Source organism: Syngnathus acus, chromosome 2 (genome assembly GCF_901709675.1).
Source record: "Syngnathus acus chromosome 2, fSynAcu1.2, whole genome shotgun sequence".
NCBI classification, from domain to species: domain Eukaryota; kingdom Metazoa; phylum Chordata; class Actinopteri; order Syngnathiformes; family Syngnathidae; genus Syngnathus; species Syngnathus acus.
The window spans coordinates 9,931,219-9,959,211 of record NC_051088.1 but is presented as its reverse complement, the minus strand read 5'-3'; the positions used below and the strand labels follow the sequence as shown (position 1 = coordinate 9,959,211).

General features: G+C 43.1%; 2 protein-coding genes and 1 long non-coding RNA gene across 4 annotated transcripts; 2 read left to right on the top strand and 1 right to left on the bottom strand.

Moving 5' to 3' along the window:
- Nucleotides 1–969: 969 nt before the first annotated feature.
- Nucleotides 970–12,275, top strand: mbd6 (methyl-CpG binding domain protein 6). 2 transcript variants are annotated; one of them, XM_037270027.1, is made up of 13 exons: nt 970–1,159; nt 2,073–2,286; nt 2,623–2,762; nt 3,304–3,406; nt 3,529–3,700; nt 4,135–6,498; nt 6,691–7,634; nt 8,154–8,262; nt 8,365–8,510; nt 8,829–9,524; nt 10,603–10,655; nt 10,752–10,824; nt 11,119–12,275. In XM_037270027.1, the coding sequence occupies exons 3-13, from the start codon at nt 2,647–2,649 to the stop codon at nt 11,188–11,190; spliced, it is 4,848 nt and encodes a 1,615-aa protein (XP_037125922.1). In that variant the 5' UTR covers nt 970–1,159; nt 2,073–2,286; nt 2,623–2,646; the 3' UTR covers nt 11,191–12,275. The 2 variants fall into 2 exon arrangements, with proteins under 2 accessions (XP_037125922.1, XP_037125929.1); XM_037270034.1 differs by lacking the exon at nt 970–1,159 and adding an exon at nt 1,173–1,464.
- Nucleotides 11,875–13,737, bottom strand: LOC119133862. Its single transcript, XR_005100207.1, has 2 exons — nt 13,239–13,737; nt 11,875–12,957 (listed from the first exon to the last, which is right to left on the bottom strand). It is a non-coding gene; the product is annotated as an uncharacterized LOC119133862 (long non-coding RNA).
- Nucleotides 13,726–26,371, top strand: kif5aa (kinesin family member 5A, a). Its single transcript, XM_037270046.1, has 29 exons — nt 13,726–13,854; nt 16,193–16,280; nt 16,364–16,437; nt 16,520–16,624; nt 16,713–16,761; nt 16,839–16,894; nt 16,985–17,072; nt 18,293–18,417; nt 18,607–18,711; nt 18,795–18,943; nt 19,153–19,301; nt 19,387–19,565; nt 19,662–19,730; nt 19,803–20,009; nt 20,146–20,292; nt 20,408–20,596; nt 20,681–20,798; nt 20,932–20,993; nt 21,677–21,786; nt 21,865–21,966; nt 22,076–22,136; nt 22,263–22,334; nt 22,608–22,712; nt 22,812–23,028; nt 23,146–23,320; nt 23,394–23,473; nt 23,695–23,734; nt 24,174–24,259; nt 24,450–26,371. Exons 1-28 carry the CDS (start codon nt 13,726–13,728, stop codon nt 24,250–24,252), a joined length of 3,129 nt encoding a protein of 1,042 aa, XP_037125941.1. The 3' UTR covers nt 24,253–24,259; nt 24,450–26,371.
- Nucleotides 26,372–27,993: the final 1,622 nt, after the last annotated feature.

Here is a 27,993-nt window from a genome sequence, read left to right as displayed (position 1 = left end):
CCCACAAACATATGCATATTTAATACTCAAGGCAATGGCAAAAATGTTTCATGTGCAAAGGTGACAGATAGGTACAGCACCGGACAGTGTTTATTTACCTGGACAGCAATCAGAAAAGACATCCAAATAGGACAAGTGCATTTATTTCATAATCAATAAATACAAACTATACATTGGATGTGTGTGTGTGTGTGTGTGTGTGTGTGTGTGTGTGTGTGTGTGTGTGTGTGTGTGTGTGTGTGTGTGTGTGTGTGTGTGTGTGTGTGTGTGTGTGTGTGTGTGTGCGTGCGTGCGTGCGTGCGTGCGTGCGTGCGTGCGTGCGTGCGCGTGCGTGCGTGCTATTTCAATTATGCGTGTTTATTTCAAATCCACAAAATATTGGAGCAAGGTATTATATAGAAAAGACAATTCACCCAACTATACTAATTATTGTGAGAAATCATTAGCATCAACGTTTTCACATAAATGAATATCACAAATAATAACAGAAAAGTAATTTGAGCAAATTTGTTCTTTGAGTGTATCAAATTAGGAGGCTTTTAAATTAGTCCTCAAAGGAGTAGCTCTCACTTTGAAAAAAAAACAAACAGTGATGCTGCTGTATTGCGTATTAATGGACTATAATATAACGAATATACTAATTATTCATAATAAGGATTACCACACTATTATGAATAAACAATTGAATCATAACATATTTAACTGAAGAAATTAGTGAAATTAGACCACATGTATTACCGGTTCATGTTAAATATTAAGATGAATATTAATTTACCAATCATATGATAATTTTCGCCTCTATGTGAGCACGATGACTTGTGACCTGAAGCGCCGTTTTTATTTTTAACAGCATGAACCATGTCCATGGAAGCTGACAAAGCTCCCATTGCATGTTGGGTACAGTACTCCTCGAGCTCGCAGTGCGCATGCGCGTGGGCAAACTCCATTCTTTTTTTTTTTTTTGCTTTGAATCTAAAATTAAAAAAACAAAAACAAAAAACAAGGCAACCGTGAATTTGGGATTACATGGCTCGCGATGATTATTGGAATATATCTGCATGCAAGACGGCCTAGAAGTACGAAGACGAAAACAACGTCTTGGATAAGTCTGAACCGGCAGCGGGACAGCCTCTACTCTTGTCGGGACACTCCAAATCAAGTAAATTCAGTCAGTTAGCTCGGCTTCGCTAACCTCTGTGAGTTAGCCTTAGCCCCCGTTACCCAGGGCGCAGTCAAACTGCGGCGTTATTGCCCTTTGTCTGTAAATTGAACTTGCGCACGTTGTTCACACGTCGGCCGCTCGTTGCGCGACTACGCCAGCGACGCTGGGAGTGTTTCTTTATGTTTGTGTCAACGTTGTATCCGTCAAAAAGCATTCATTAGCTAGCCAGCTAACTTGATTCTCCCGCGAGCCAGCAAAGACTTCAAAACTTCGCCAACACAGAGATCCCAACGCCAAGAAAGGTGCATACATTCACCCCGCCTATCCCCGCAACCTTTTTGCCCTTCGTTGGGCAATCTTATTTGACGTATTTATAAGAGTGTGTGTCTTGCCCAGTTGCGTGTGAGGTTTGTTGCATATTGTCGTGGCTAATGTGCAAGAGTTGAGTGCGCCTGACAGCTGTCACGACAACACTACAAAGTGGACGCGGTTGCTAGCTTAGCTCTTAGCCTAGCATTGTAGCCTGCCGTGTCAATCGCGGTGTTTAGATTCTATTTTTACCATGATTCGTCAATTCTGACATGTATTACTTCATCGTTACATTATTCCACATGCTAGGCATTTGTAGCCGTGCTTGCTTTCTTAAAGCGTGTGCACTAGTTGTTGCATATTTATCTTAGATATGCAGATGGACCCCCACTAAAACATAGGCCTATATTTTAACACACCCTCCCATCTAAAAGTAGCGGCAGCATGTGATGAACTTTCGACGGAGTTCTCTTTGTGAGGACAGTGTATTCTATCTCCAAATCTATGATCCAAGTAAATCGTATATCGAGAAATCTTGTAAGTGGTCCGCTACTGTGGGACTTCCCATATTACATAATCCACCTCCACGTTTCTGTTGCAGGATCATCATCCTCATCTCAGCTCCTCCTCGGATGTGAACTGAATAAACATCTGCAGCGTTCATCCTTCTGAGTAGAGGATCGGCCTGGTTGTTGGGAACACTTGGACATTGAGTCAGTTTAACTGGCAGTCTGTGTGCTTCTAACCCACCAGCATGTTCATCCAACAGTCAATACCCTAGCCAAACCTGAGCCTGGCTTCCCAAAGATGACAAGGTATTCTTATTTATATCTTCTTATAAGTTAGATGATCAGCTTTTTTGTTTATATATATTGCACACAGAAATCACTACACTGCCTGAAATCACGGTTTGGACCTTGTTCGAGGATTTCCCAAAAATGGATGGATGGATGGTTTTAAAACAACTATTTAATGTTACTTTAACTGTAATATATTGCAGAGACACTGGGCAGTGACGACACCCAATCAAACAATAAAAAAAATATACCCATGTTTTTGGTTACGACAAAAAGTGTTTAAAAGATGTTTGACTGCAGCTACAACCATAAAAGAATTATTTGAGTGACAATTTCTTTGGTGTGTGTGGCAAGCCGCTGGCAGGCTGCATCTACAGAATGATGGGAGGAAGTGACACTGGCAGTGGGGACAAGACTGGGGTGGTCACCGCTGCCATACACGTCCCCATCGGCTGGCAAAGGAGAGTGCATTGCGGCCAGGTGGCGTATGTCAGGTGCGTTGATGATGCTGATTCAACCATGAAGAAAGAGATTTTTTTTCAAGTAACCCCGAAACTATGTAATTTGATCTGTGATTAAGGGTTAGGAAATGTTTTTTTGTTCTGATTAATTTATGCAGTGATGTGTTCTGACACATGCAAAGCTCCTGAAGAGCAAATGACTACCTACCGTACAATCAGCCCATTTTATTTAATGAATAGTTTTTAAGAATATCAGAGTATCAAAATGTGAATCAAATTTGTTACAAACCTTTTTTTTTTTTTTTTTTAAAGTTATCTTGACATTTCATCGTTCATTCTTGGTAGACACCTGCATTCTACTGCCTTTCTAGTTATGTAAGCAACCTGTGGCTAAACATTTGACATGAATCCATAATGGTAAATTGATCATTTGACTTTTTTGTGGTGTTCGGCAGAAAGTCAAAGAACCAACTAAGATCTATAAAACCTCACCTCTGAAACTATTCCACATATCAGTAAGCCAGGAGGTACAAAATACTTGTGTGTGTGTGTGTATATGCGTTTGTTTATGTAGTCCCAGTGGTACTTCTCTATCCTCCCTGGATGAGGTGAAGACCTATCTGTTGACTGATGGCACCTGTAAATGTGGTCTGGAGTGTCCGCTTGTCATCAACAAGGTAAAGCTGTTTGCTCGCGCAATCATCAGTCTATCGAAATGTGACATTGAAGAGAATTTAGTTTAGTGTCAGTACAACAACATGGAGGCTCGTTTTATTCATTTTGTTTTTACCTCCAACAGGTTTTCAACTTTACTTTAGGGGTAAAGGTAGAGCAGCACAAGCAGCCTATCGGCAAAGCGGAGCAGGACATGACCAAACTGTGCAACCATCGGAGGAAAGTGGTGGCGATGGCTGCTCTGTGTCGCAGTATGCAGGCGTCACAGATGCCCTTTGCTAACCTTCATCACCCTGGTAAGACCTCCGTAACCTCCGTTCAGCCATGCAGACAGTCATTGTAAAAGCCAAATTGATTTAGCAGATGTATAAATACTGGTACCAACACGCTAATGGTGAACTCTAAGCATGAATAAATACTATCTTAGCATCATTACTTGTCGACTTTTTGTCTTAATGGGCATATGCGAGGGTAAGGCTAAGGATGTAATTCACAAAACAGCATTCTGCCCGTCGTGCATGTTCTTTACTTCCAGCCCATACCTGAGGAAAAATATTTACTAATGCATGAGAAAATACGATGATATTGGCATTCAATTGGCAAAACCCTGGCCAATTGTTATTTTCGAAAGGCCTAATATTGGCCGGCCGACTAATCAGTCAGGCCCCACTTTGGAAGTTGTCATGAGAAAGCAACAATATTTTATCTTTTTTTTTTCTTTTTCTTTCAGAAGTGAGCAAGGGAATGGGCAATTGCAACCCAAAGAGGGCTCCTGTTGAGCGGGAAGAAGAGGACAGAGGCATTTACCACCCCAAATTTCATCCGGCTCCTGCACAACCTCAGAATAATGCACACCCTAATACCTGTGCCAGCCCCAGTTCCTCTCACAAGTTTATTTATCCTTATAATGGCTCCTCCCCAGGTCCTCACACAGGCGCAAACTCTCACCATCCGCTTGATGCTTTTCGAAGGCTTCACCCTCCTCCACCTCCTCAAACTGTGCCCTTTACCACTTCCAGCAGCCCCCCATTCTCTTCTTACCATGTTGCCCAAAGGTCACCCCGCACACTCACTCCTCAAAATGGTAGTCAAGGTCAAAAACTGCCACAAACTCCTGAAACTCCTTCCTCCCCTCTCCTAAGGCCCCAACCTTCACCTCCTTGCTCCTCTCCTAAAAGCTTCATCATGGGTGGCAGAGTATCACAGACTCAAGCGCAGCATCCCTATGGGGTCATAGGTGGAGGCTCTCCCCTCTCACCCACTCCCATCCTCTCTCCATCTGTCCATAACATGAATTGCGTGTCTCCTCAGCAGCGGTCCCACCACCCTTCGGCCTCCCCCTCTTATGTCTCTGATCAGGGCGGAAGCTCCACTGCGGTAGCTGAAGGACTGACGGCGAGTAATTTGTCGCGGAGGAGGAAGTCCTGCTCTTCCTCTCCACACTCCCCTCTGCCTTGTGGTTCACCAAACCCCGTCCCCCACATCTTCAAGTTCAAGCTGGAGGACATTTTGGAGCAGTTCAAGAACTCAGGCAACAGTAGCACTAATAATAACCACCACCTCCCAAACTCGACCAACCCCAACATATTGACTAACCAAAGCAGTCACAGTCCTCTTACTCCCCCTCGGAAACCCTCAAAGAGTGCAGCGAGTCCCAGCACAGTAGCGCCAGCTTTTGGGTTGAACTCTGCAGGGATTTCCAGCACTACTCTGGGGGCTTTTTTAAACCACCACAGTCACCAGGGCGAGCTGTCGTCCTCAACTTCTTTTCCCGCAAGCAGTCTGCTCTCCGCGGCTGCTAAAGCTCAGCTGGCTAGCCAGGTAACCCAAGGCCAGGGCTCAAATGTGGCTTGTAGCCAAACAAGGGTGTCCTCTTCCTTGGAAATCTTGACTGAGGCACAGCAAAAACAGTCGACAAAGGTAACAAACAGCACTTTAAAAAATTGCCACCTCTCTTCCCCTACAACTGCCTCTAGGCCTCACTATCCCTGTCTAGCAGCAGCCTCTTCTGTCCTCTTTCCTTCATCCCACGCCCTGGCCCAGTCCCTGGCGTCTTCCTTGCCCCAGTTGCCTCCTAAAACAGAACAAAATGCATCGCACAGAAAGAGACGACGGCGATCTCCCACTGTTCTCAGCATGATCAAAGACACCCAGCCGCTGGCCAACGGGCCGCAGAGGACCTCGCCCGGAGACTCTGCCTCTGCTACCGCTATGAACTTATCATCTTCGGCGTTCCCTCGCCTCGCATCTGCCTCAGATATGCAGAACCCGAGTGGCGTCACCTCCGAGCACCACCGTCATTTGCCGCCAGGGCAGACGTCCAAGTTCCTGATTTCCAAACAGACGGCACATCGAGAGTTAGAGTCCTTGGATATCACTCCGGCACCAACACCCCTTAGCTTGGATCCTCCAACCCAGCCCCTCTCTGCTCTGCTGCACTTACTCAGTGTGCAGAATGCTCAGGCCGCAGCTTCGGCTTCCAACGCTGCTCCATGTCATTTGGCATCTTTGACTGTTGAAGGGGGCGGACACACTAAGTCACAAAGCCCTGAACTTTCACCCTCTTCTATAAATTCTCATTCTAACCACCCGCATCCTCCGTCACCATGCCGAACCAGTAACACTAATACAATAACTTTGGTTCCAGAGATGCTTTCTCCCCCTCACACCCCTACTCATTTCAGATCAGTGCAGTCTCAGTCTGTGGGATTAAGTCCTCTACAAAAACATTCTTCGACACGTTCAAATTTAGCTTTACCCAGCAGCAGCAGCCTATCTGTACATGTGGCCGCTACTCCACTGGACAGGCATCATCCAACTGAGAATCACATTCCAGCAACTGACACTGTTTCCCGGGTACTTTCACCCGAAGCTTCGCCGCAGAGCATGATCAGTAACGACATGTCGACAGCAGACCCGAGTCACGCACAAGGCATTGTGTCTGCGGCGTTACCCACCTCACCAAAACCTCTTGATCTTAGCAATCATGTTCTAGCCCTCCTTGCAGCATCCTCCACTGTACGGCAGGAGGAACGCAGCTCGGCTGACCATACAACAGATGTAGTGATGTTTCCCCAAGAAAATCACACTGCAGGTGAATAATGCTCGTGTAATCATGTTATTTGTTAATGTTAAGGCGTTGCAAGTTTGGGTTGACCCCCTCTGCATTTGAACATTTGAGCCCTTCTTTTACTTGTGTAACTCGTTTTCTTGAGTACAGCTTTTATATTATATCAGATAAACGTTTGTTGATTCATATTTTTGCCCGTTGTTTTTTTTTTTGCAGGTTCCGGTGACTCTGGACGCGGGGACTTGAAGAACTCCACCTCAACGAAACCTCTGACACCCACTGGTTCCGATGTCGTCGGCTCCTCTCAGCTTGGGGAGGACAGTCTTCAGACTTCTTTACCTCTGGCAGAGGCCTTCCCTTTCATGAACCAAGAGCAGCTACTTCAGCTGCTGTCTTCCACAGGAGGCCTGCCATCCATCTTGGACCCTACGGTCCTTTCCTCATTACAGCTCGGAGGGTTGTGGTTGGGTGGGCAAAATGCACAGGTGCCACCTTCCGCTGCTGCAACACAAAACCTTGGTGAGCAGCAGTCCTTAATGATACAAGCAGAGACACAGCAGCAGAGCCAGGATCAGCAACAGAAGCAGCAGCAACAACTAAACTGTAATCCTCTCTTTCCGTTGTTGCCCCTGTTGAGCGGCATGCAAGGGGACTTACCTCTCAATCTAGTGGGCCTTCCAAACCCAATCCCACCTCCAACTTCAGTCTCTGCCACAGGACAGGAATCTGATTTGGGGCTTACAGAAAAACCAAGTCTTCAAGCTCTGCTTATGGCGTCTTTGCTGTTTGGGCAACACCAGGCGCCTTTGTTACCCTTATCTGGACTGAGTCAGCTGGGTCAGGTCAGCTTGGAGGTTCCTCTTCAGCAACCGCCACAGATCCCTGCCACCTTGGAGGGCCTCACGTTGGACAAGGCCGCTGCTCTTCTGGATCCTTCAACTCTTCACGGGTCGGGGATTCTGGAATTCATGCAGGGCCTTCCCCTCCCGCCTGGAGCGGAGGGGTCTATTCAAGCTCTGCAGTCTCTTCTGCTTCCTACTGCCCTTCCTCCTCATCCAGCGACCTTCCTGCCTTTAAGCCCTGCCCTCCTCACAGCTGCCCTAAATGCAGCAGACCTATCCCACACCCAGTTAACTCCTGTTCAGCATACCCAACCTCAGGTACGCTCCTCGTCTCCTTAGGTTCTTTCCTCTAACCTTGTCATAGATTCCTTGGGTAAACTCTGAGTTTCTGTCCACATTGGTTTCATTATCTCTATTCCTTTTGTGTTAATTGCATTTTTCTTCGTGATTGTTACGTTTGAATCCAGAAAGTTTTTATTCTGTCTGTTTTAATGTAGTACTTTCATGCAAACCATTGTCAACCTTTACTTTAAAATGAACATTTTCGACATACTTTTAGTGTGACATAAGTTTTGCACGATCAGTATTTTGGAGGCTGATTGCCAAGTTAAAAAAACAAAACAATACCTCATCAGTAAATGGAGCAATATGTCTATTTAAACTTTGCTTCATGAGTGCGTGCGTGCGTGCGTGCGTGTATAATTAACCAATTCAAAAACAATAGTCAAAGTGAGAAAGACTGTGGAAAAAACTCTTTCAAACTCTTACAACACTGATGCATACATATAAATCTTAGGTTCGCCTCACACTTCTGATCGTTCTATTGCTATCCTACAGGAACTGTCTGACGCGGGTGTGGACACCCTCATCCCTCTTTCTCTCCAAGGCAAGGAAAACTCCATTCTCCAGCAATTGCTTCCCACTTTGCTTAACCCTGCTGTGTTAGGTGAGTTTGTGAGCAGCATCGTACGTCTGACGCTCCATGTCCCATGGGATTTAAAGCTGACAGCCAGCACGTGTGTTATGTTTGTAACGCTGCTTTTTATAGGAGACATTTCTGGTATCGCCGGGCTCCATAACATGGTGGGTATTGGAGCCGGTTCCATCCTCCTACCCTCGGTTCAGGCCTCATCTTTGGGCATGCCTCTCCTGCAAGGTCCCGATGGGACCATCAACTTGCTCAACAACATTCAGGTAAGTAACTCTCACGTTTTACCTGCACAATATGGGTCGCTTTCGTTGACTTTTCAGTGCAGGTGACACACGAGAATCACATTGCTTTGTTTTTAGCATTAACTCTACGTAGAACTGTTTTTTAATCTGTTTTGATACACAATGACAGTTTGAAAATGGGCTATCAACATCGACCAGACTGTACAGTCTATAAATGTCGGTATCGGTATGAGTTAGAATTGAAAAATGACAGTTGGTAAAACCATGCAGTTTGACGAGCTTTACCCACTGTGTTCACACGGTTAATATAAACTTCTATTTTTGTTTTTCTCCCTTAAGCTGAATCTTGCACCATCCTCCGAGGAAGAGAAGTCAGTCTCGTTGCAGGAAACACAGAGCCCCACCCCTGACTGTGATATTCCAGCCTCTCAGATCTCTCCTGAAGAGATTGCTAATCCGGCTCCAACGCCTGTCCAAGAACCTAGCCGTCCGCCACAGCGAGCGTCCGACGACAGGCCCGTCATCGACCCCTACACCTCGTTCATGGATACAATTTACACATCCTTCCTTCAAATTAACGCTAAAGAGCAGGAAGATGGGGTCCGCTCTGGTCCGTCTGACCCAACATCACCTTTCTGTGCCTTACCGCCTGTCACTTTCCCCATGGAGCACCACACACTCTCCACAACTGCCCCAGCTCAGCACCAGGCGAGTGCGCCGGTCTCCCTCAGCCCAAGGCGGGCTTGCTCCTTGCGAAATCCAGACTTGTCCCGCCTCAGCTTGGAAGCGGCAGCCCATTCTCCAGCCCAGGGTACGCCCAAACCCACCGAGGATGTCGACACATCGCCTTTACGAAGAAAAGCAGTCATGGTGGAGGGACAAACTCATCCAGAGGCTTCCATATACTTGGAGGAAGCTAAAACGGATTGCACCAGTGTGGAGAGACAGACGGGTTATCTGAGTCCCAGGGATGGTTGCAGTGGGAGGCCCCGTGAGGATACACCAGGAACAATGCTGCACAGTGAACAGGGAAGGGTGAGTGTCTGCTGTTTCCCTTTTTAGTCCAGCATGTTGTCAAAATGAGGTGGTCGGGCTGCATCTTTTTATGTGGAACTTATTCTCGGCTATTTGCTGAAAGTCATCCAATTGCGTTTATACTCCTTATATGCCACAAGATGATGACAACATCCTGCCCCTGGCTAATAGAAATGTACAGTACTCAAGTTAGTACAGTTGTTATCATAAAGTTGCTTACACTGGCAAAATCTGAAGAATATTGGCCATTTTTGGGAAATTATCACCGATCACACTGAGAACTTTTGATTTAGGAATAGTGATCAGGGAAGCTATTTGTGTGCCCTTTTCAAATTATACTGAGAACTGAAAATCTTAATGGCTCTGATCAAAAGTTAACATACTGTAATTGACTATATACACACAATGACTGGAGACGGTAATACCGGAGTGGATTTTCACGCCCGTCCCATCCCACTCCCACAGAAAAATTCCATCCTGTCCCAGTCTGAGACCATAGTTAAAAAAAAAAAAAAAAAAAATGGTCCCGTTCCATCTGAAAACAATGCCCGCCCCTGTGCTGCTTCCCTGACTCACACTCCCGTACCGCTCCTATGTTATATAATAATAATAATACTAAAAAGTTTCAACCTGTGCTGTCCCTATCCCTTGATTAAAGGTAAAATTGACTCCCATCCCACGGGAACTCCACAGGATTCCTGAAAAAAATCTCAGCATCTAGTTGACACACACACATGGTTGAAATGGCTTTTAAAGGCACTGTTTGGAGTGTCAAGCAAGATTTTAATGTAAGTTAACATGAGTCTTTGACACCCGAAGAGTTGGCAAAATTGCTATTATCCTGGAACTGAGGTGAATATTCCAATATAGCTCAGCAAATAAGTCAGAAAAACTGTCAACTACACAACTTTGCTGATCTTTTTCTTTGTTGAATATTTCAATACTCACTACCACTATCCTAAATGAGTACCAAGACAATGTTGACAGATTCGATATGTTGATGACTAAAGCATTGCAATCAACTAATGGATTTTACGTCCTTGACCAATGATGTCATTATGATGCATTTTTCACCAAGGAACAATCAGGAACTGTCTCTGGAGCCCGCCGAGGGAGAAAAAGAAAACAAACGTAAGTTTCTTTGTCAGCAGTTCTTGAGCTGGGTCTTTTTTTTATTTATTTTTTTCATCATGTCAATGTCTCACTGTTTTATATTTTGTGCATCAGGCTGCAGAATGTGTTGGAGGACTTCAGAGACGTAGATGCTACAGCACTCGAAGAAACTAAGGCTACTACTACGGTATGAGTCATTTTTTCCTGGAAGTGGCAGCAGCACAAGAGATGCACAGTTGATTGATTAAAGCATCGCATGATTAAACCGATCATCTTTCTCAATCTGTAAACAAATACAATCGATAAACCGGTGAAGCTGCTATATTCAGTCCCAATATTTCTCAAAACGTCCAAATTCAGATGTTGTGTAAATGGTAAATAAAAACAAAACAATATTTGCACTCCCCTCAGTGTTCCTATAGTTATTGTTCAAAGTGATAACCGTTCATTTTTCTTTTTTCTGTCCTTCGTTCTATTGCAGACGGCCCTGTTGAAGCCCGACACATCAGTCCGAGGCCGGAGGAGACGAGGGGCAAGGTCTCAGAGGCAGTGATTGGTGGAGGGAGCTGTCAATCACAGCTGTTCACCAATCACAGACATCACCTCCTGGCCCCTGCCTGCACTCACACACTCATGTCACCTATGTTTTTTTTGTTTGTTTTATCTTCATACTCAGTCAACTGCACTAATGCTGTTCATGTTAACAAACGCCATGGAGACAGGTGGAAAATAAAGCATAGGACGAGCTCCGGTCAGGAGGAGAAAATAATTTAATAGAAAGTTAAAAAAAGTGACTATTTTCTCACTCTTAGGTCTAGTTCACACGCTAATGGTTGTGTTTGGTGTGATCACAGCTCTCTTCGTGATGTTAGCGTCATATCATTTTACCCAGAATAACAAGTGTACTGTTCTCATTTATGTGTTACTGTGAGTCACAATGAAGCCCGTCTACTTGAACCATGCTCTCTGTGGAAAGTGTGTATGTCATTGTATGTATGTGTGTGTGTGTGTGTCTTTTTTAATAATGTTGATTGTGTAGGACAACAGTGCTATTGCTGAGCCCCTCACTTTCCGGCCGTGCTATAGTTGGAATTCTGGTCATGCCATGAATGAGACCCTCTGTTCAAACACAGAAAGGACTCGGTAAGGCACCCTTCAAATGTTTTCAGATGGTGCTTAGAGGTATGGTTTTATTTTTCCTTCATATAAAGCCACCGTAATTGGGTTTCTTACGTCCTCCCTTCAGTATACAGCCATTCGTCATGTAGCCCCTCCATCATGAACAAGATGGGGATTCTTAAAAGCCAGAGCTGTGATACCTAATGTGGATTTGATGAGTTTTTGTCTAACTGTAGATTATGAAATGATATCCTCACACTGCCCTCCCCTCAAAATACTGGCATCTCTTGCTGTATTTAACAAAAAAAGAAAAGCAAATTATGCAATTTGTATACACTTGGAGATTTGTACATATGTACAGTTAATGTGTTTTATTATGATTTTATATGGTTTAGAGAAAAGAGATGAGTGCAAACAATTGTGAATTTTTCTGGGAGTACTTTTCTCATTCTACCCCCTGGCTTTCAATACTTATGTTTAAAAAAATGATTAAATTGTGGGCTGTAGCTTTCTTTTTTATATGGGAGTCTTTTTTATTTAATATTAAAACTATTTACAGAAAATCTACTCTTGGGTTCATTTAATTTTTACATTCATGTAAAGCAGGGTACCCATTCATGCTCACCGTTTAACATCCAAACCAATTTTAAATGTAATTGACTTCGTAGTCATTGTATGTCATTGCTTCAACCCGCTTCCCTTTTCGACAAGTCATGTAAAACACACTGTGAAATGAAGTTGTATTGAATGTTGATCATGCACTTGCCGAAATAAAAAAATCAGATCGAGATGGCCATCACGCAAAACGGGAAGAAAAAACTCCTGACAAAAGTTTAAAAACATGGAATCTGGTAACCACATTAAATGAGCACATGTCACAATCATAAGATATATTTTTCTTGCTGATATTTTTCAATGCCGCGTTTTTTGCCTAGAAACATTGTTGTGACGTTTCATATCGCCTATCTTCAATCCTGGCTTCAGGATGAGTGCTGATGACGTGTCGCTGTTGTGTGTCATTCCTTCTGCTGGTTGTGGTTTCCCCAGAGGATGAAGACAAGCTGCAGCCGTTGCGGTAGCAGGATGCTGAGCCATAGCTGAACAATGGTGGTGAGGTGGGTACCACTCTAGACACTGCCTTAAGGTGGTTGACCGGTAGCTGCGACGCAACAGTGAATCCACCATCTTGGATGTGGCAGATCTGCCCATAAACAATGCAAGTCAATGGACAATCATAAAACAACCTGCAAAGTGCTAAAAATTGTTCGCACCCACAAGTTAGCTGCATTACGAATGTGTGAAGTGTCAGTTAAAAAGATGTTACACGAGTTCCGGTTGAGTAGAAGCACCTGACTCTAAAGCCAAACTGGCAGTTTTTTGACTGCGTAGACTTGAATTTGCCACATTCAATACGGCGCCTATGTCAACGCAATCGGTTATGCTTAAACGGGTATGTACGTTAAAAATGATGTCTGTGGGTACCAGTTTTGCGAGGATGCAGGCCACGCCCTTTGCGGACCTCACCGAGGGGGGGCGCTGTGGTAGCCTTGTACCTCACTGCCCTTCCAACAGCATCGCTCACCTTCAGCCGGCCTGACGCACCCCAAAAGAGAGAAAAGGCAGCTACACAACACCATATATCTCTTCCAGAGAAGCGGAGGGCACGATTTAATCTGTTCTTTTAATTATGTAGGCCGGTCATTTGGTGTTTGGACGACTAATAAGCGCCTTCCCCGCTCACTGCGACACGGAAACGCCGCCAAGCTTCGTGTTTCTTTTCGACGCTTAAATAGTCGAAAAAAAGAAAGAACACCCTAAGCTTCTTTGCTGCCCCCTGGAAAAACAAGGAGCGACCTCCGTGGTTCTCTCGTCGTTTTTTTCCCCATTCCCCGACGCATCGGCTCCAGGCCGCCACCAGCATCTTCGCCAGCCTCCTCATCCTCTGCATCCTCCTCATCCAATCTGCGCCATGGCCGACGTCCCAGCCGAGTGCAACATCAAAGTGCTGTGTCGCTTTCGTCCTCTCAACCAGTCCGAGATCGTTCGGGGGGACCTCTTCTTGCCCAAATTCCAAGGAGATGACACCGTCCTCGTCGGGGTAAGCAAAAAATAAATAAATCAACACACATACAGAAAAGGGAGTCGCCTCATTGTGCACGCAGGGCCCTTCATCAATTAATCATTGCTTTAGGCCTTAATAACATTGTGTGTGTGTCGCCGAGTTCTTGTCTTTTACCTTTGTGCGGTACAATAGTTGGCATCCCGCTATTCTTGTGCGGATATTTATGTTTGTGAGGTCATTTAGTTCAAGAATGATAGATAAATTGATAAGCGTTCTATTTTGCTTAATTGATTAATTAATTGAATAACTAAAGAAGGCAAAATGCGGTCAGATATTTTTTTTCTTGTGGGACAAAGATTTAAGGTTTCATTGTTAAAACAGTTGCTGTTTAAAGAATCCCTGAATAACAATGCCAAACTAGAAAATATTTGCTATAGAATCAATATAAAAAAATGGATTTTAATCCAACCGATCCAATAATCCAATTGATTTATTGTCCATAATATGCGATTCAAGTTTTAACACACACTTTTTCATTGTTCTCTTAATTCTGGATAAGTAATGAATGGAAATAAGATGGCTCTATTCAAAAACAAGACTAAACCAAGCTAGGGTTGTGTTTTTCTTTACTACTTCATGTAATGTTGATTGTATTGTTTTATGAGTATACACATCACTCAAAGAAGCGAGAGAAGGCTGTACGTAAGCAATAATGGAGTCCAAAAGTGACTTCTCAAATTGGATCAATAATCTGCCAGCCTGCACATTAGTGACTGACCTGCTTTCTCTTCCCTTGTTGAAGCTCCTCCCAAGTGCCTGATTCCCAATAGTACCCTCTTTTTTCCTCCATGCTAATAGTCCCTTTTGCTACTGCGTTTGCCTTGTGTACCACGTTAGAGAATGGCGCTACGTGACTTAATTGCTCGCCTTTGTCTGTGCTGAGTCACTCATCCCTGTGTCACACAGTTGATGTGTTTTTTTTGGTGTTAATTTAAATTAAAAACATTTCCGTACATTACTGTCAGCTATTTTAAATTGGGTAGCATTGTGACCTTGTGGTTAGTACGCCTTCCTTATAGTTCAGAGGTTCATGATCTAAATCTCAGCTTTTCATGTCTCATGCTCTGGCTGTCTCCCACTGAACCCCAAAAACATCCATGTTACATTCCTCAACAAATTGGCACAGGTTAAATCATTCAGATCTGCTCTGTTTAAGCATACTGCGTCATCATACTAAAAATGCCATGTAATGCCGACGATGCAGACTTCAAGTTGAAGGCGATCGACCTGGCCATTAAAAAAGCCACTCAAGCCACCAAATCCATTTTGATGTGCATGCTGTATTTTAGGCCTGCAATTAAGGATTATTTTAACAATCTGTTTGTTGATTAGTTTTTCAATTTTTTTTTTTTTGTTGGATTGGATTATAAGAAAATCCATCTCCTTGTTTTAATCATTTGATTAATGATTAACCTGCAAAAAAAAAGCTCCTCAAAATGTGAAGGTTGCTCCTCTAATGCAGTTATTGATTTGCCAGACTGCTCTTTAAAGAAAAAAAAAGTTATTTCAAGCCTTTTAAATGTCGCCGTGGAAACCCCATTGTAACGGAGCCGATTAACCGATAAATTGTAGCGTTTTTTTTGTAGCTGAAAAAACACCAATGATTTGCACTAAAAGTTACTAAACACTGCATCTGTTGAATTGGTTTCACTCCTAATATACCGTGGTGCAATCACATCAACACAACACCTTCCCAAAATAAAACAAATTTCAACCACATATTGAATAATAATATTGAATTTCGTACAGTCATCGATTAAAATGCTATAGACATGGCATGAGCACCAAGCATCCGCATCAGATACACGGCTTTCCACAACCAGGCAAAAAGCAAACGACTGTGGTTACATAATCTTTTTCATTCTTTGTTTAAAAAAAATGAAAGCAATAAGTCGTGCAATACAAAACAGTGAGCTGAATAGGCAGTCTTCTAGGCAGAAGTGGATCTGCACACAAGCTTAACTTTTGCAGCTGGCGCCTCCACCAGCTATCCACTTTCGACAAAATAGGCTTACTCAAATGTATCTGACCTAACTATTTTTAACTGTTATTGTCTTTAAAAACTAGACTTTGAATAAAAAAACCACTTCTCAGACAGTGTGGACCATAAAGGAAAGTTATCCAATTTGTTCTTAAGCTACATATATCCAACACTTGATTGATAATGTGTAAAGAATAAAAGGTGGCGTGCGACCAGACCTATAGTATTTATTCGTCAAAATGTATGAAATTGACCCGACAGCGACTTTATCCAATATATGTTGAATTGCAACATTTTAACTTTCCATGTCTTCCCCATGTTTGCTGTTTGCAGGGCAGGTCCTACGCGTTTGATCGAGTTTTTCCGACCAACACCACCCAGGAACAAGTCTACAACACCTGTGCTAAGCAGATTGTTAAGGGTACGCATCCAAACTACATTTACAAAGTATTTAACAATTCTAAAATCGTTTCTTTTTTTTTTTTTTTAATCTCACTGCTATAGATGTGTTGGGTGGCTACAATGGCACCATCTTTGCGTATGGACAAACCTCTTCTGGCAAGACTCACACCATGGAGGTACAGATACTTTTATTTTGAGACAATCTGTGCTTGGCAGTTCAAGTCTTTTCCCATTTTACAATGTGACTTGCTGTTTTAGGGCAAGCTGCACGACCCTCACCAGATGGGCATCATCCCTCGCATTGCAGAGGACATCTTCAATCACATCTTTGCCATGGACGAAAACCTGGAATTCCACATCAAGGTTCAAATATTACCGTCTGTTGGTTGAATTTATGTTTATATTTTGTGTTTATCATGCATAATCTTCTCTTTTACTTTGTCTCTATAAGGTTTCATATTTTGAAATCTACATGGACAAAATCCGTGACTTGCTGGATGGTGAGTGCCTGAATGTTTAGTGAATAGCAGCATTTATTTCATATTTCGGCATTTGCAAATTGTTTTTGTATTTTTAGTGACCAAAACTAACCTGTCCGTCCACGAGGATAAGAACCGTGTGCCATATGTCAAGGTATGTGACCGTTAGGCCTCGTAGTGCATGAATATATGACTGCATTCTGTGATCATCCATTAAATGTTAAACCTTGTATCTAATTCTCAGGGGTGCACTGAGCGCTTTGTCTCCAGCCCGGATGAGGTGATGGACTTGATTGATGAGGGCAAATCAAACCGCCATGTTGCTGTTACCAGTAAGTCAGCTCGTCGCCAACAAAAACAGATGCCTTTGTCATCCTGGTTGGAGTAAAATGTTTTCAACCTAGACATTAAAGCCCCCAACCAACACAGACATATTCCCTAAATCCTCTCAGGTTACAGTCCTTTCATCCCTGTTCATTGACTTTTTATCTTTATGTAGGCTGAATATGTGTTTCATTGATATTGTGTTTGAGGAACTGTGATGACTCATGCATAAACCACTGGGCTGATTAGGACCAAGGGGATTGTGTGTGTATTTTATGGATTACATGGTATTGCGTGCTGGAAAACGGTCACAACATTGATTAGATGGGAAGAACGTGTTGCCATGGCAGCACACACGCACAGCCGCTGGAGCAGACACATTAGAAAGTCTAACAATGCAAGTTGGTTTCATCCATGATGCCGTCATTCATGCTGACTCACTGTGCTGCAAGGACAGCGTTCTGAGTTCTGAAACCTGAACGTTGATTTTGGGAAGAGATTGTCAGATAGCGCTGCCTCATGCTCTGCATGATGAGGTCACCTTGCTGCACTTACAGTTGGGATTTGTTGAGTCTCTTTCATGCAAAAAGAGCCGCTTCTAACGCTACAGAATCATTCATTTAAATCTGCTTGTTCTTTCACGGTTCATTAGCATTCATGCCATGATAATTCTGAAATATATGTGAAATACCAGAATTAGATTATGAAGTCGCATTATCTATTCATTTTCCACAAACTTATTAATACACATACACAAATTGATTTAAAAGACATTCAAATGTGATATTTTAGCTCACATTATGGTTGTAGCCTCTTCCAGTGCGATCCATTTTAGTTAGCTACGGCCTTTCATTTTTTGCAGAAATATCGGGCAGATTCTCGGAGGGAGCCTTGCAATTGTGTCCTTAGAAGTGCGGCGTATAGTGCATTGCTGAAGGGCACCTTAGCAATGCTTCAAAGCCAGCAGCCCACTCTCCACCAGCCAGTATCAAATGTCATAAATTTCTATCTGCCACAGCTATTTAATTGTTAGCCAGGAATATGATGATGAAAAGGTGAAAATATATATATATAGATAGATATATATATATATATATATATATATATATATATATATATATATAATATAATATAATATAAATTCAGCTTTTCTTTCATAAAAACGATCAATATAACATGTATACACCATACATATTTTAAAAATGGTGTTATTTGTGTATTTGCGCAGACATGAATGAACACAGCTCTCGCAGTCACAGCATCTTCCTGATCAACATCAAGCAGGAGCACGTGGAGACGGAGCAGAAGCTTTGTGGCAAACTCTATCTGGTGGACCTGGCAGGAAGCGAGAAGGTGGGATAAAAATCAACATCAATTGTGACCAGGTCACAGAAAAGAGCCACATAGTGGTAGATAATGTTCTAAATTGTTTTAAAAATTCAAACAAATTTGAGTGAATTTTACCCAACCATATTCTCCCAATAGGAGATGTCAGGTGTTGTATTTGACTTGTAACTTGACGTTACTGACTCTGTTCACCAGGTCAGTAAGACGGGGGCTGCAGGAGCAGTACTGGATGAGGCCAAAAACATCAACAAGTCTCTGTCAGCTCTGGGAAATGTCATCTCGGCCTTGGCCGAGGGCACGGTGAGCCTTCACTCGCGTGACTCTTCCTATTTAAGCTCCCTCCTTGCCTCCAAAGGCGACATGTCTGTTTCCTCTTCTCCCAGAAAAGCCACGTGCCATACCGTGACAGCAAAATGACGCGGATCCTGCAGGACTCTCTTGGCGGGAATTGTCGCACCACCATGTTCATTTGCTGCTCACCCTCCAGCTATAACGACGCCGAGACTAAGTCCACACTGATGTTTGGACAACGGTGATTGTTTATTAGTACCTTTCACCAGAAAACTGTTGCTGAAAAAATTGGACAAACATTATCAATCATGGTTTGGACTTCAGTCCTTTGCTGTCCATGAATCTTAATTCCTCATCTTAACTCGACATTTTGGACATTTCATTTCATTTCTATTCTCATTACAATGCCATCTCATCACTCCTCTGTGTGTTACATACGATACAAAACAGTGCTAAGACTATTCGAAACACGGCCTCCATCAACTTGGAACTGACAGCTGAGCAGTGGAAGAAGAAGTACGAGAAAGAGAAGGAGAAGAACAAGACTTTGAAGGACAGCATCCAAAAGCTGGAGGCTGAGCTCAACCGCTGGAGGAATGGTGAGCGAAACAGAAGCCGACAACCAAATGAACATGCTTTGAAAAAAAATAATGCAACTCTCAGTGTCACTGTCACTTCCTCCAGGAGAGGATGTACCCGAGACGGAGAGGACCCAACCGGAGATTGTGACCCGTTATGAGTCGGTGGAAGAGCGTCCCATCCTGGATAATGACACCTCTTCCATTGTGGTCCGAATTTCCGAGGAGGAGCGCCAGAAATACGAAGAGGAGATCCGCAAACTGTACAAGCAATTGGACGACAAGGTAAGCTTATCATCACAATCAGAGACAGGATCAAATGTTTCAGAAACTCGATGGATGGACATGGTTGTTGTCATGGAGACGCGATGTGCGTTACAGGATGATGAGATCAACCTGCAGTGTCAGCTGGTGGAGAAACTGAAGCAGCAAATGTTGGATCAGGACGAGGTACACACCAACTCGCACAAGCAGACTCACACATCAAGTTGTCTTTCTCACGTGTGTCATCTTGACCGGCAGCTCTTGGCGTCTTCGCGTGGCGACGGCGACAAGGTGCAGGCGGAGCTCGGCAGGCTGCAAGTGGAAAGCGACTGCGCCAAGGCCGAGGTGAAGGAGGTGCTGCAGGCTCTGGAGGAGCTGGCTATCAACTATGACCAAAAGAGCCAGGAGGTGGAGGAGAAAGGTCTGCAAAACCAGCTGCTGGCTGATCAGCTGGCCCAGAAAATGGTACGTTCAAGAAGAAGAGTGTGACAGAAATATGCTCCAGTTTCCACTTTTATTCCAATTTGTAGGAAGACACACATGTATGCCATTAGATGACCATTTCAGTTGGAATTACATTCTGCCCCCTTGTCTGAACCAGTCGAGTCTGATGGAGCTGGAGGCGGAGCTGTCTCGCATGCAGGAAGTGAGCGGTCAGCAGAGGAAGCGTATCGCCGACGTCCTTAATGGACTGATGAGGGACCTGAGTGAGTTCAGCTCCATTGTGGGCAATGGTGAAATCAAGCTGGTGAGTTGGAGTATGGATAGATGGACGAATAGATGGGTATGAGATGTTTTTCATCAAACGAACAAATTCTGATGCATGAACGGCACCTGAAAGCCATGTTTGCTCCTTCGTTCAGCCGGTGGAGATCAGCGGCGCCATCGAGGAGGAGTTTACGGTAGCTCGTCTGTACATCAGCAAGATCAAGTCGGAGGTGAAGAGCATGGTGAAGCGTTGTCGGCAACTGGAGAACATGCAGCTGGAGTGCCACCGCAAGATGGAGGAGACTGGGAGGGAGCTCTCCTCTTGCCACCTCCTCATCTCTCAGGTGAAGAAATTGGATGGAGTGAATCAAGAAGGTTTCTTCCGTGATTCTCATGTAACTGGTGAGAGTGCTAACATTTCATCGCAGCATGAGGCAAAAATCCGCTCCCTGACCGAGTACATGCAGAGCGTGGAGCACAAGAAGAGACTTCTGGAGGAAAGTCACGACTCTCTGAGCGAAGAGTTGGCCAAGCTGCAAGACCAAGGTAATGCTCAGGCCACTCACACACTCAGTGTGTTTTTTTTTTTTTTTGCACATCTTTCACCTCACATTATTTATTTGTGTGGGTGTTTATGTTTGGTGATCTAACCCTTTCCCATTTTCTCCTCTTCTACAAGATAATTCCCTTCTGGAGGAGAAAGATGGAGAGAAAGGAGAGAGTGAAGATGGAAATGTGAAGGTATAAAATTGTGTTTTTCATATCTAACATTAAAGTAGACAAACTAAGCATTTTTTCCAAACTAAAAATAATTCGCAGGTGTCTTAATAAAAAGGTCTCTGACATTTCTCCATCAAAAAGAATTACCACATGAATGAATGGGGGCGTATATCAATCTCATCCAAATTCCATATGTATGGTTTTGTTACTATGGCAACTGCGGGAGGAGCTAGACTATTCCGACAAAGTGGGTGTGTACTCACTTGCCAATTTTGCGACTTTAGAACCCCTTGTCAAAAATGCCTTTTGTCAAAAGTCTTCTGCAGACTTCTGATAAGCTTCTTCACAGACAATGAAGTTTAGCTTTATACTCGAGTGGACAGCCACCCCACAAGAAAATTAAAAGTCAACTTTACATTGTATTTAAATTTAAAAATTTTGAATTTACTGTTAGATTATTTTAGGAATTGTTTTGTAATTCTTTTCTATCTTTGTTGTATAATATCATAGCATTGCTCTTAAATTGATCACAACATAATGCTGATGTCTTTCACCATACAGTATGTTCATGTTTTTTATCTTAAGTGTTCATTTAAGAGCTTTTGGAAAATGAAGTCATAAGTCTACATTTATTTGACTTTTTTACAAACAAATGGATGAATAATGTCCTCTGTTTCCTTTCAATTCAATTTGAAACAATGCAGAAGATTAGCCGCCAGCAGGGCGAGTCTCATCGCGGCCTCCATCACAAGCAGCTGGCACGTCTGCGTGATGAGATTAATGAGAAGCAGAGGCTCATCGACGAACTCACGGAGTCTGTACCTTTTCACTAGTAACACACATTTGATATGATTGTCACGAATGACATTAATGGAACATGTGTCATGTCCAGTCGTAATTCCAAGATGGAGCTGGAGTTGGCTCAGGTTCGCTCCGACTTTGAACGTCTGAAAAGTCAGGATACCTCCAAGAGCGAGCGCCTGGAGGAGCTCTCGTAAGTCACTCAACTGAAAGACATGTTCAATATTAGTGTCAAATATCTGTTTTTTTAACCTGTAATATTTTGTTAGTTTTTAAATACTGTATATAATAATATTTTTCAGATTCCTGCACGAGCGCCATGAGCAGACTAAACAGGACCTGAAGGGTCTGGAGGAGACTGTTGTGAGTAAACCTCAAACCAACTTCATCTTCTGACACAAGCCCATGCTATTCCTTCATATCCTTTCTGGAATATCGGATTTTCCACGTATAGCCTTCTAATCCTCGCTTCACCCGTCCTTGCCCTAGGCCCGTGAGCTCCAGACCCTCCACAACCTTCGCAAGCTGTTTGTTCAAGACCTCACGTCGCGGGTTAAAAAAGTAAGTCAGCATACTCTCTTAAGAGTTCAACATTACTAACATCACATCATTTGGTATAGCTGCACAAACTGATAGCTTCCAAAAAGTCGGCCTGTATAAAAGTCTCTCCAATAGCCTCCACCAATCCTATAGTATTTGTAATGGCAGCCTGGTGCACCCAATGTTGTGGCTAGTTAGTGTTAGCCACTGCATTTACAAATGATGCGACACTTGATCACCATTATGTTGAGAGGTTTATTTGAAGTAGACTTTCATAAACACTCCAATGTACAGAGTTCCGAAATGGAACCTGATGATAGCGGGGGGTCTTGCACCCAGAAGCAGAAGATTTCCTTTCTTGAGAATAACCTGGACCAACTTACAAAGGTTCACAAACAGGTAAGAAACACATGTGGCAGATATTTCTTTTATTTCTATGTGCTTCGAGAGACATGCGTAGCACTCAAGTTTGTCCCTCTCTCTCTCACGACTTTTCAGCTGGTTCGTGACAATGCAGATCTGCGTTGTGAGCTTCCAAAGCTGGAGAAACGTCTTCGGTCTACTGCTGAGAGAGTTAAGGCCCTGGAGACTGCACTGAGGGACGCTAAGGAGGGCGCCATGATGGACCGCCGTCGCTACCAGCAGGAAGTCGACCGCATCAAGGACGCCATGAGGGCCAAAAACGCCATGCGACGCCCTCATGCCGCGCAGATTGGTACTGGTTCTATTGTGTGTTTGGTTTCTGAGCATGAAAGAAGAGAAAATGGACGCTTAACGAATGTGTTTAGCAAGTGATGCACTTTGATAACAATCGTACTCGTGTCACCCCCAGCCAAGCCCGTGAGGCCCAAGCAAATGCCCGTCTGCTCTCCCAGCAACCCATTCTACTCGTACATCCGGGCCACTGAGCACGCCAACACCTTCAGCAATGCCGTCTTTCAGAGCAACATGACGCCGAGCAACTCCGCAAGCATCAACTGCAACCCGAACTCTGTTGAAACCAACACGTATGTAAAATGTGATTCACTACAATAATGTGTGATATGCATTTATTCTGATGCTCCCTTCGTTGTTTCACAGGGTTTCCACAGCACTGGGCTACAGAGCAGGCAGATATAATGGTGACATACTGGAATCCTTCCCACTTAACATTGAGAACGGTGAGCATGCCACTCCTGCAATATATGTCAAATATATCCAAGCATCAAATTTTAAGTTGTGACTATTAAAAGTTGTGGTGTTGAATTTCCATCACGTGGATCTCCCTCACCCTATCAAATTTACCAAATCAAAAGATATGCATAGGTTTTTAATCGGTGAGCTCAATTTATTAGTTAAGAAGAAGTTAGTATGTATTAAACTACTTTTCTGTTGCCAACAGGAAACGGCATCAGTGACACAAGAGACATCAATGACAACAGGTGAGAACAATGAGATTTTTCACTTTACAACTGCACAATTGAACAATGAGATCCTATACAAGCGCTATATCAGAAAATTTATTACACCAAAACAATAATGCTAAGTATTGATTCGCACTGTCAGGAAGGTATTGAATTCAATATTTCGGTTTGGAGTGATGTAGAACTATTTTGTATCGTACTGTGAGCAAGAGACCTGAGCTGGTCAATAGTTTGATAACATACGACTCAGTCCATCAACCACCGCATGAATTCATCTCCTCTGAATATAAGTTAACAGTAGAGACGCCCATTGGTGTATTTGAGTTTTTATGTTGGCCAGGTTGAATGAAAAAGTTGGACTACTGACCAAAAACCCAGCATTATTTACTTGGAAATTTGCATAGCGCAAGTGGTCCACTGGATGAGTTTTGTTGAGTGTTTCTGTTTTTATAAGCAGGAGTGATGCGCACTGTGGCAGCGAGGTGGACGATTCAAATAGACATTTCGTCGTTCACCAGGAAACGGCTGCAAGTTAATACCGAGGTAACACGATGCGGACCTTTGACGTGATGCATAGCTAAACATTTACAAGTCTTGGGAGCCAGATGTTGAAGTTGTGAAATTTTCCAGAAAATTATATTCAGGTTCTACGTGTGCGCGTGCATACAATGCAAATTGTCCCAAGAATCATGTGATTATTATATTCATCATGATTTTACTGTTCTCTCCCCAGGTGATGACCAAACACTGTACATGTCTGAGGACCCGCACCCTGCTCCCCACCAATCTGCATGCAGCCTTTCTCTCCGTTCCTCTAGCGCATCGCCAATGATGATGATGACGATAGTGATCGATAGCTTTGTAGTCTTTTAAGTAGATGAAGCTCCTCCTCTTTCTTCTTCTAGCGCAACCCATTTACTTCTATAGGCGGACGGCAGCCAATTCAGTCAATGTAGGATTTATTTATTTTTTTGTAAATATAAAACGCTACAGTCCCTCAGCTAATCAAATTGTCCCTGGAATATTTTGGACTCCGACTTTTGCAAAAAGGTTGTGCTTTATACTCAAGTTGAGGGTTTTGACCAGCATCTTTTATGTTCATGTATAACTTCCGCCTGCACATGTCGTCTTCTTAAAGGGCCTCATGTGGTAGCCTAATGACAAATAGTGCCACAGTGTCCATAATGCTTGCACCCAACAAAGTAGCCCCCCCACATACAAACACGCAGCATGCATGTCACTTAGCGGGCTAGCTTCCAAATATTTGCATGTGTTGTGATTCCAGTCAGGAGTGAACCATCTGATTGCCCTGAAGACATAACAGAAAGGGAAAAGGCTGCTTTTATGCTATTTGGCATCACAGACCAAATTCAAATTTTTGTCTTACCTGCTTTGGATACACGTCAGTATACGCAGAAAAAAAATCCACATGCAATCGAAAGCAGATTGGATGTACTATAGGCATGAAATTGGAATTGGGCAAAAGACCTACAGTCTAAATCCAGCCAAGGAGTGCTTTTCAACATCCCTGACCTGGTACCGGTGCTTTGTTTAAAGTCGACATCTGAGTTGTTGTCTTCACGTCACATCAAGTAATTGCGCTCAAAGGGCAAGACAAGAATAGACCAGCAAATCATTTAGTATGTACTTTAATATTGTGATGCTTCAGTTTGTTGCCACTGTACGGTGCATCCACTGCTGCCGATATTCACTCTGTTCAATGTTTACTGTTTTGGAGAAGTGCAAAGACTAGACTTCATCATCAATGTATATTCTTTGGAAAATATTAGCCGGAAATTGGATCCCACGAGCATCCCAGAACTTTCCTCTTATTTGGTGTTCCTGTCTTTAATCGAGAACCAGTTAAAGTCGAATGCTGAGAGAACCGTTGCAAGGAAGTCCCCAGCTGAGCAGTCACCAGTCTGGTTTGGACCAACAGGAGTGTGTTTGTTGTATTAGCTGTGATTCTTCCGTCATAAATCCTGACCAGCCAATCAGGAGAGAGGAACACTGCAGTTTGTAAGTGAACAGAGGCATGCGGCTTTAGCTCGATGTCTGAATTAAAGAACACACCAAATTCTACACATTCACACATACGGCTCTTCTATATGTCTGAATTGTGTCATCAAGATTCATACACCTATTCAAAAACACAAAATAAGATTTGACATACTCCATCTCATGTCACTACACATATGAAGAAATGCAATCGTGCTTCAGCCTGGTCAGAGCCTGCAGTTTGTGTCTAAGCAGACCCTCTATTTGACATCGTGTTTCAAATTTCATCTATTGTATGTGAAGACGATATGTTGTAGGAAATGGGCGTGTACATTATTGTCATCTGCTAATTCCACTGTCTGGTTTCAACATATCTTTTATACATATATATAGTATATACATAGTTTACATGTGCTATTTATTGTTCATCTTGTAATTAAAGACTATAGTGATCTGCAAGAGAACGTTACACTGGAAATCTAAAATATTTGTTATACGGTATTTATTTCTGTAGGCCTGTCCTGTAGCGTTGACATCCTATGATAACCACTGTGCAAGACTCCTGTATGTAAATACACATATGTACCCCAATGTATGTGAGCCATTGTGTTGTCGTTAAAAAAAATTCAATAAACTTGGAGAAAAAGACTCAAGTGACCTGCTAGACAGAGGAAATTCCTTAATAAGCAGCTCTGTGTGGTTCCCATGAGAAAGGAAGTGATGATGTAAACATCTTTTGGAGAAGCATCAACATGAATGCACAGTTCATTTTTGGACCACAAAATAATACGCATTCAAATTTTAAAATCATGACACCATACAACCAACACATGGTACTTGGCCACACTTTGATCAGTAACTGATCAAGCTGAACAACAGCATGTTGTACAAAAACTTATGTGGACAGCATTCTAATGTTTAAAAACGATCAAACTAAGGTTGCATTTTAGATTTATCCTGAAATATCACCCGAAAGCCCAACACTTTAATAGTTTAGAATATCCATGGGCATTTTATTTCCGGTATTGCCCCGGGGTCATCTAGTCCGTGCACGTGCCCTTTTGCGCGCTCTTGTCACTGTTGGTTTACACATGCCGGGGGAGACCAGCAAGGCCTTGGACCTACTTCCCTCGTTTCCAAATAAACGTCGAGAAAGACGATCGAATCTTGCTTCCTAGATGCATCTGTTTGTCCAGCTCCACCAACTCCAAGAAACACCAGGTACGACTCTACTTCATTTCAGTCGATTAGCTTCTAATTAATTAAGGCGTTTCTAAACGAATGACAACGAATTACTTCCTACCTAGCCAAAGTTACTGTGTGCACAGAAGTATTGGGTCATTTTAACGCGAGATGGCGCTGTTTCCCTGTCTGTGTCATATACAGGTGAACCGTTATTTACAAAGCATACAGTAATTGGCAGACTTTTTTAAATACAATGTAATTGAATTAATACATTACGTGTTTGATTACTGTATTGTCCTTCTTGGATGTTTTCTTTGATTAAATCATTCTGTTTTACTGTAATATGAAGATCTTAAATCTTTCTGTTTTTTCTAAATGTAAAATCCAGTATATGTTTAAAATTGGACATGGATGGATGGACGGACGGGTGGATGGTGGATGTACATCATTCAATATTAGGCAATCTGTCATAACCCTTTGTAGGGTGTCAATTACTCACAGATTTTCACGTTTGGTGACAGGGCTTTGTTCCAATCCCCCACAAATAGAGGGGGTTTCACTTGTGTGCATGAATATGCATGCCCCAAATTTCCTATTATCATACAAGCATAATGTAATTGAAGCCTTTGAGTGTTCGCTGCTCCCGTGTGACCTGAACATTTCACTGACTGGTAGAAGCAGCTGCTACTGTCCGTCTGTGTCTTCTCGGCCGCAATGGTGAGGTTATAAATAAGAGGGTGGAGGTGGGTTTCTTTTTTTTTTTCCCCCTATGTGTGTGTTGTTTGGCCAGCTGCTGAGAGTGTTGTTTGGTTTGTATTCTCTCAGTGCAGGTGCGCTCACTGGCTGGCGTCTTGATGCTCTTCTCTGGCCTGTTGAAAGTTTACATCAAGGCTTTGAGCAAGCTGTTGCTATTTGTGTTCCAGTCGCATCACCTGTCTCTGTGCTGTTTTGGCAGCATTCCGTTTTTTTTGTGTGCTACACAAGACATGGACCAGTAGGGCCATGTGCTTAGATAGTTAATTTGTTCTTCTGTTCAATGGTCAAAAATGTTAATTTATCACGGAAACTGCTTCCATAAATGTGTTGACAAACTG

Excerpts from the sequence above, each read along its gene's own strand:
- mbd6 (XM_037270027.1), top strand. The coding sequence starts at position 2,647 with ATGATGGGAGGAAGTGACACTGGCAGTGGGGACAAGACTGGGGTGGTC. Across the intron at positions 6,499-6,690 it reads CCAAGAAAATCACACTGCAG|GTTCCGGTGACTCTGGACGC; the intron begins GTGAATAATGCT and ends TTTTTTTTGCAG. Across the intron at positions 7,635-8,153 it reads TTCAGCATACCCAACCTCAG|GAACTGTCTGACGCGGGTGT; the intron begins GTACGCTCCTCG and ends GCTATCCTACAG.
- kif5aa (XM_037270046.1), top strand. The coding sequence starts at position 13,726 with ATGGCCGACGTCCCAGCCGAGTGCAACATCAAAGTGCTGTGTCGCTTT. Across the intron at positions 16,762-16,838 it reads AATCCGTGACTTGCTGGATG|TGACCAAAACTAACCTGTCC; the intron begins GTGAGTGCCTGA and ends TTGTATTTTTAG. Across the intron at positions 21,967-22,075 it reads GAGCGCCTGGAGGAGCTCTC|ATTCCTGCACGAGCGCCATG; the intron begins GTAAGTCACTCA and ends AATATTTTTCAG.